Source organism: Teleopsis dalmanni, chromosome 2 (assembly GCF_002237135.1).
Source record: "Teleopsis dalmanni isolate 2A chromosome 2, ASM223713v2, whole genome shotgun sequence".
Taxonomy (NCBI): Eukaryota; Metazoa; Arthropoda; class Insecta; order Diptera; family Diopsidae; genus Teleopsis; species Teleopsis dalmanni.
The window spans coordinates 39,811,864-39,819,904 of NC_051847.1; the positions used below are offsets into that span (position 1 = coordinate 39,811,864).

General features: G+C 30.1%; 2 protein-coding genes across 3 annotated transcripts in view; both read right to left on the reverse strand.

Moving 5' to 3' along the window:
• Window positions 1-320: 320 nt before the first annotated feature.
• Window positions 321-1,859, reverse strand: LOC119682497. 2 transcript variants are annotated; one of them, XM_038095950.1, is made up of 4 exons: window positions 1,787-1,859; window positions 1,181-1,562; window positions 752-1,112; window positions 321-692 (listed from the first exon to the last, which is right to left on the reverse strand). In XM_038095950.1, the coding sequence occupies exons 2-4, from the start codon at window positions 1,552-1,554 to the stop codon at window positions 417-419; spliced, it is 1,011 nt and encodes a 336-aa protein (XP_037951878.1). In that variant the 5' UTR covers window positions 1,555-1,562; window positions 1,787-1,859; the 3' UTR covers window positions 321-416. The 2 variants fall into 2 exon arrangements, with proteins under 2 accessions (XP_037951878.1, XP_037951879.1); XM_038095951.1 differs by having other exon boundaries at window positions 1,783-1,851.
• Window positions 1,860-7,927: 6,068 nt separating this feature from the next.
• The window catches only part of LOC119674360, a 2,961-nt gene continuing 2,847 nt past the window's right edge, over window positions 7,928-8,041 (reverse strand). The window contains exon 5 of the mRNA XM_038085497.1: window positions 7,928-7,980. Within this exon, the coding sequence (XP_037941425.1) occupies window positions 7,928-7,980 (53 nt within the window). The remainder of the gene's footprint in view (window positions 7,981-8,041) is intronic.

Below are 8,041 nucleotides of genomic sequence, written 5' to 3' on the forward strand. Positions count from 1 at the left end.
AAGCGAGTATAATACTAAATATTATAATCATTTATTACTAACAGTAGAGCAATCCTGAATTATTAAATTCAGGAACTACTCCTACTGCTGTTCTTCTCTCCTAAATGAAGCATAGGGCCTATGCTTGTATACAGGTCTTGGTATACCAACAACTCACACAAAAATGCGTAATTAAGTTTAGAAATAGCTTAAAAAACAAAAAATAACCAAACTTCTTTTATGGTTTTGTAGGTCTGTTACGTTTTATTTGAGTCAATTTGAAACCGGTAGTAATTTTTAAGAACAAAATTTTGCGAAGAATTCTTCCAATTATAAATTATAAACTTAAGCACGTACTTTTTGCTATAACTCCCTAACAGACAGCAATACAATTATCTGTGTTGTGTGATTTCTTTCCTTTTTCAAATTTAAACATACTAAAAAATAGAAATCATGTTCAAACCGAAAATAATTAATCTCGAAATAAATTTTTGTAATAATATGTGATCATCAGAATATTCAGTTTTTTTCACTGGAGGATTAATGGGACCATATAAGAACTCTTCCATTAAGTAATCGCCACCACCACACACTTTGCGTTCCCATATTTGACTGAGACAACACAAATCACCTAAAGTGCCATCATATTCATTAGGTAGAATATTTGGAGAAAACTTGGCATGCAAATTAGTTGGATTTAAGCTGTATGGAGGCTAAAGAAAAATGAATACTATTACTATTATATAAATAAATTATACAATATCTTACACACCAATCGTGTAGTATTAATTAAACAAAATAGTTTCGCCAAATATAAAATCGCTTTCAATGTGAAGGGCGCATTAATTATATGAATCGATTTTGCTTGTAGACGTAGACCATACCGAAATATCATATCAAACTTATTTCTGTTATGTATAATATTCCACATTTTTTTTAAGTTTATGTTCTGACAATCTATTAAATAGACGACGCCAAATATGACTGCATTATCTTCATCATTAACTAACAGCTCCTGTGCTATATAAATCAATTGCATGAACTCTGAAAATTTCGATTCTGCAGCACCAGGTCGAATCAAAATTACACGCGGTCCCCAACGATGAATGGGACGTGGTAAAACTTGTACCAATCTATTTAAAATTCAAATATATGAACATATTTGGAATTAAATATTACAAATCTTATCTGTTATACTAACCCACTGCAAATCAAATTTTTGATTCTTGGATCATTTAAATCTGGTGATGAGAGGCAATCTGTATACTTTTCACGTAATAAGTAGAATATTTCCATTTTCCCTTTCGCAGCTCCAACATCATGATTGGCTTGACGCAAAAATGATAACAGAAATTGTGCACTTCTGCGCATAGTAAAAGTTCTGTGATTGCATATCCATTCTCTTAATTCCGTGATTTCTTCGACTATTCGTTCTGGGTCCTCCCTATATCGCTTTGCAGCAAATTTGGCTACTGTTGGGGACAAAGCCCTTACTTTAATAATTTGTTCTTCCTCGGTTACATTTCTATTATTTTCTTCATCACCACACATAACAGGGAAAACTTGTAGAGCCATTGTTATACCTTGTGATCAAAAAAGAACTTTAATTTTTAATTTTTAAATTCCCGCGCTTATCCAATCGGTAAATTTTTCGACTTCTTTGTATAGACGCCAAACAAAAACTATTTGACAGAATGTGTATACTAGTGTTGCCAGCGTGAAAATAAAAAAAATTTACCGATTGGATAAGCGCTAGAATTTAAAAATAGGCCTCTCATTCTTTTTTGATCAGAAGGTATATACCCACAGAAATTGCCGAACACCAAATTATTTACTCATTTAGAAACAAAACCACATTTTTTTATATTTTTCAAATAAAAAAAAAATTATGTTAAAAAAAATAATTGAATTCGATAAAAAGTGCCAACTTTGTTTTATCTCAAATTTTATACGAGATTGCTTAGATTAAATCAGGTTTAACTAGCTGACATAGACCAACTAGTCTTTTCGTCTGTAAAGTTATCGGAATGTCATCGCCATCCCAATGACCAGTGTTGGATATTAGGTCAATATATGCATCGCTGTCTCTTTTTCTTCCAGACATTGTCTGCATGTGTCTTCCTTGATCTTCGATATTTTTTTGAGGTGAAACTTGAAGTTTCCATGTTCACAGTAATTAATGAAGTCAGCCACGGATAGCTAAGCACCTTTATCGCTTCACTGACCATCGGTTTTGGCATCATGAATTTATTCACTTATCGTGCTATCCAACTACTGCATACAATGTAGTGACATTGTGTACAAAAAATTTAGATATTTTTTTAAATAGCTGGCGGTGAATAACCAATCTTTCAAAACCTCCAATTTTCTATATTTTTGAGACGAGTCTTAGTCTTTAAAAGTCTTCCATGCGAATCCATGTGAATTCTTTCTAAAACTCAACATATCAGTACACTTATAAATCATTGATTCACATCGTATGAATACGAGTATTCGTTTTTTTAATCCCTTTCTTTGGAAACAATTTAATGACCATACGATCGCTAATTTCTTTACATTGTTCAGAAATATGGTACATTGAGATGTGATCTTTAAATACTTACAAACAATGAGTAAATCAATAGATGGGAATTAAATTGTGACTATATTTTAATAAAACATTTGGAATTCAAATATAGAAATTTTAGTTAGACTTTTGTTAGATAGATGGCGCTTATCAAACTATGGGCTACTATGTATGTTATGTTTATGTAAGTATTTTTATATATGGAAGAGTGAAATTAAATTATGACTGTATTTCTATAAAAGATGAGGAATAAGTATATTGAAGTTTTAATTAAACTTTTTGTAGATAGATGGCGCTATGCAAACTATGGGCCACTATGTATGCTATGTTTATATAAGTATTTTTATATATGAAAGAGTGAAATTAAATTATGACTGTATTTTTATAAAAGATGAGGAATAAGAATATAAAAGTTTAATTAAACTTTTTGTAGATAGATGGCGCTTTTCAAACTATAGGCTACTATGTTATATATGTTATGTTTAGGTAAGTATTTTTATAAATGGAAGAGTGAAATTAAATTATGACTGTATTTTTATAAAAGATGAGGAATAAGAATATTGAAGTTTTAATTAAACTTTTTGTAGATAGATGGCGCTTTTCAAACTATGGGCTACTATGTGTGTTATGTGTATGTAAGTATTTTTATATATGGAAGAGTGGCGTCAAAAGTGCTAATGTAAGTACATTTAATTCATTTCAACTTCTCTGTTTTATTATTATACCGATAAATTTTTGTTTTAGTAGTTTTGTTTTTTATTTTATGTGTAAGCAACAAAACCTATTTACACACTCATGTCAGTATTTTGGTTTTTATTGAAGGAATTCGAAAATCGTATGCATACTTGACCCAACTTGATATGACGTGAATACGATGAGGTAAATCATAACAAAAGTTCAAACAATAATGTGAGGTAACTAAGAAATACTCTGCAGAGAGGCACTAAAGCTAACATATTAAAAATATGTGCACAAATAGCAACCGAAACCGAAACCGAAAACAATGTAAATCCTTCTTGCCTGCAAAGGAACAATGTAGTCCTGTACGAATTTTATGACCCCATTTATGCATAAACGCACACATTTGGGTCAAGTATGATACACAAGTCAAGTGTGATATACATTTATGGCAATAAGAAAGCATATGAAACTACATAAAATAGCATTTAAAAGGCGTGTGTGTAGGGAGAAAATCATAAAAACTGTGAAATGAACTAAGGTAAATATGAAAAACAATACAGCATACCTAACATGAACAACAACAACAACAACAACAACAACAACAAATCTTCAGTTACAATAAAAGTCATGTGAGAAAATTTACGTCTCTGCATTGAGTTTTTTAATAAAAAATTCTGATGCTGTTATTCTGTGTATTCGAGCTCCGGTCTAATACTAAGCCTGATGAGTTCACAACACCAGAGCATTGAACATAAACTGAAATTCTAACATAGGAATTAAACCGAACTTTACATAAATAACTGCTTAAGTGGACTCATCACCGCACAATGCGTCTAATACGCATATTTGGTACATTTCATATAATCTTCATGCTTTATTCAACCGACTGAAACTGTAATTATGTTTTATGATTTCATCCATTGTTACCAGCTTTTATAGCGCATAGAAGCTCTCCAATCTCTTTTGGTTTCATAAAACTAATTCTGTGTCGAGTGCAGCTACAACGTGTGAATATATTCCAGAAATTCCATTTGAGATTTAGGCATGCCTCATCCAAGCATTCGGACAAATTCTGGTAATTTTTATGACGATTAAAAATTTTTATAAGTGCATATAGTATCTGATGTTGGTATTTATGTGATTTCACATTTTACAACAAAATATTTTTCTTTTTATATGCGCTTGTCACAAAATCGTAAAGGCAGTCGTAGTGGAGCTATGAACCCAGAGCATCGGGCATTGAGACACGTTAGTTGCCAACATGAGCAGCTGCCATAATTTTCCAAATGTGTACCGACACCGAAACTTTATGGCTTTTGCTCTATTATGTGAAAAATGCAATTTTATTGGCTGTAAAACATACAAGTTTTCTAATGTTAGATACAAAATTTTTCCTCGTCAATAATTTGTTTTCATTTTGTTCGTTGAAACATTGAAGTTCTTAGGTTTCGAATTTTTTAAATAATTTAATGTCACAATAATTTTGAAAGGCGACATCGCCCGATTTCTCCAATATTTTTCTTTACTTTAATTAAAATTTAATAGTTTATGTTTAAAATTTTGTTTTTTAAAATAAATAAAATTTGTTAACAAAGATTTAATATCCTTAATTAAATATTTTGAATAACATGATCAACATTAAGACAAGACGAACCAATATTGGTTATTTGCATGGATTGATTTATAATTTTATAATTTTTATTGAAATAAAATTAGTAACTAATTAAATTTTTAATTCAACTTAAAATATTAGCATAATTAATACTTAGAAGTATATATTATATGTAAGGTAGGTTGAAATGGCGGCCTTGTATCCAAGAAACCACACTTGAGGTCAATTAATGAGCCATTGTGGTAACACAAGAATAGCTTTGGTGCGTACATAGACTAAATCTCTACATATATAGAACACAGGAGAAAGTCTGAAAGTCATGCCTACTATAAAGTCAACTCTTCTTTATTATTTGACCGATATTTAAAGTATATATATTGAATGCATTGCATAATATATAGAAAAGACAAAGTGGCTTTTTAATACAAAAAGGAATGTCTTTAATCAAGCTGCTTCGTGCAGCTGCCATGTATTTTTAAATGTGGTTTCACAATAGGACCCCTTGTTTAGGCCTTAGCTATATAAATATTTATATACACAAATATGGATACTATATTGATTTTTAAAGAAATTATTTTCTTAATATAAATTATACTTTTCAATAGAGAGATTTTCGAATAGTAGTGAATTGCAACAACAGAATTTTATTATTTTTTATTAATTCAAGTTTTCAATGACCATACAGCTGTTTTGAGTATTGCTAAATACCAATCATCAGCGATCTTTTAAGTATATTTTATAATATTTAATTATGCGTCATTAAATTTCTAACACCGCTAGTACCGAGGGTTGAACTCACACCCTGCCAAATTTTAAACTCAGCGTCAGAGCTTATTAGGCAATTGACCCAAAGCCGTACTTTACATAGATGTTTTGACTTGGAGGCTTCGCTCATTTGCTGTGAAAGTTCAATAATAAATTCAATAATAAATTAGTGCAGAATGGCGGCTTTGTGACCAAGAAATTTCACTTGAGCTCAAATAATGACCTGTTGTGGTACCACTAACCAGTTGATTAATTAACTTAAATAATTATATTTATTTTTAATTGTTTTATTTCAATAATATGCTTTGGTAGAAGTATTATTTATTGCATGATTTTATATTATTCTTACTTGTATATAGAACCTAATCTACGAACGTAATACAGAGAAAGTCATGCTTATTTTACTCTCTCTGAATCTGGAAAGTTGGTACTTGTAGTCTCAAGGAATTATTTACGAATAATTCAATATAAGTAATAATTCCAAAAAGACACTAATAATGGGTGTTTGACAATACTCAAAACGGCTGTATAATCAGTCAAAAATATAATAAGGTTACTCTATTAAGAGTTATAGAGCGGAGATTGTACTTTCATAATTTTGCTATCACATAGAACTCAGTTTTAGTGGTTATGTGAGTCTTGTCTACCAGTTAGTTAAATCTCCACATGAAAATATTTCGAAATAAGACAGTCTATTTACGATTTAAGTTGTATATAAGCAATAGCTTACAAATATAGTGCTTATGTATGTATAGAGTAACTACTTATGTTTAATTAAAGGCAGTTTGAACTAAGAAATTTATATGAAGTATTATGTAGATTTGGGGTTGGAGATTTTCAATGTCATCTTATTTTATAAATTTTAAAATTACAATTGTCAATTGGGTACACACTACTCCAAATGAGTATTCAAGTTGCATAAAATGGATTAAGAACCTCAACTATCTTAGCCATTGTATGTAGTAATTATAGGCTTATTGTTATGAAGTTTATATAATTCTTATGTATGTATAGAGGAAACTAACTACTGATATTTTCACAATTAACTCAAATCATAGCGTAAAATGCAATTGAGCTCAAAAATAAATGAGAATGTGTAAGATTATCTCTAAACGAAAAACGACTGAAAACTCACATGAGCAGAGCATAATGCCTCACTTAGGCAGAATAAAGATGATTGCTGTAGATTCTTATAATTGCTGGAAATGTTGATGTCTTAATTACTAAAACCCAAAACGAGTTCTTAAGTTTATTCTGCTCAAGTGAAATAATTTTTATGTTGCTTCTACACTGCGTCTTCCTGTCAAGAAATGCCCCATGTCTAGGCAATTATATGCGAACGGCACGTGTGACATTAGTTACACCGCATTTAATTGAGCCACAAATTAAGACGAGCACTATTTGTAATTATTAAGCCTTTATATGCCGGCAGAGATACTTAAAAATATTAGTCAGTGATGTGGAATTAAAAACTAAAGTAAGGATAGATTCCTGGGCTTGTTGGCTATTAATTTAATAGTAAATTAAAATAGAAAGAAAATTCGTTGTAGAATATTATAATATAGTACTATATGAATGTATATTGTATAGTATGTTGTATTAATAATTGATACTAGATATTACTTTCTTAACATTATGATTGACATGAGTACTCCCCAATTTAGTTTGTTTTTTGCTTACCTATAAAAGTTGCTTTGTTTTCATTACCCGTGAAGCTATCTTAGAATATATTTTTATTATTATTTTTTATTTTTTATAATTCTGTTTTTAATATTACTTACTTACTTATTCTCTACTATGTATATTTTTTATGTGCTACAAGAATTCACACGATTACGTTGACTTGACGAAGGACAGATGGATTGCACTATCTCTGTTTTGGGTTCATAGTTGTCCCATTTTAAATGACAACTATTTGAACGCATTCATTAAAAATTATTGCTACTGGAATTCAGTGACTTGGTTACGTTGACACAATTACGTGTTGTCTTGGTTGACGTCGTCAATGTCTTTGGGCTGCCTTTATAATTAGACTCCAAAGAAGTTAGACATTGTTTTTATCAAGCGCTAAGCAACCTTTCGCTTGAGGCTAGAGAATTTGTTGAGAACCCTCGTAAATGTATCTGCTATCTTACATTCAAGTTTTTAATTGTTGGGAATGCTTTGAATGTTTTCAAATTTTTAAAAACTCGTGCATCTTTTCGAGATACTCGTATTCTCTTCCATGTTAATTTAAAAATTAACTTTAATTACCAAAATTGAGTTGAACAAAAATTTCTGGCAATGACTTCATTAGTAAAATGAATTGTCTCTGTCATGTCAAATTAATTTATGGGTACATTTAATGTTAGTTTGTAGTATTTAAGCTTCTGTAAAGCTATAAATTATACATGAAATAAATATACTTTTAGATATACACTGAAGATAATAGTTTTATA

Bases quoted from the DNA above. Each gene is read 5' to 3' on its own strand.
- LOC119682497 (XM_038095950.1), bottom strand. From the start codon at position 1,554: ATGGCTCTACAAGTTTTCCCTGTTATGTGTGGTGATGAAGAAAATAAT. The intron at 1,113-1,180 runs GTTAGTATAACA...AATTTTAAATAG, and splicing joins AAAAATTTGATTTGCAGTGG to ATTGGTACAAGTTTTACCAC. The intron at 693-751 runs GTGTGTAAGATA...ATTTTTCTTTAG, and splicing joins TAATTAATACTACACGATTG to CCTCCATACAGCTTAAATCC.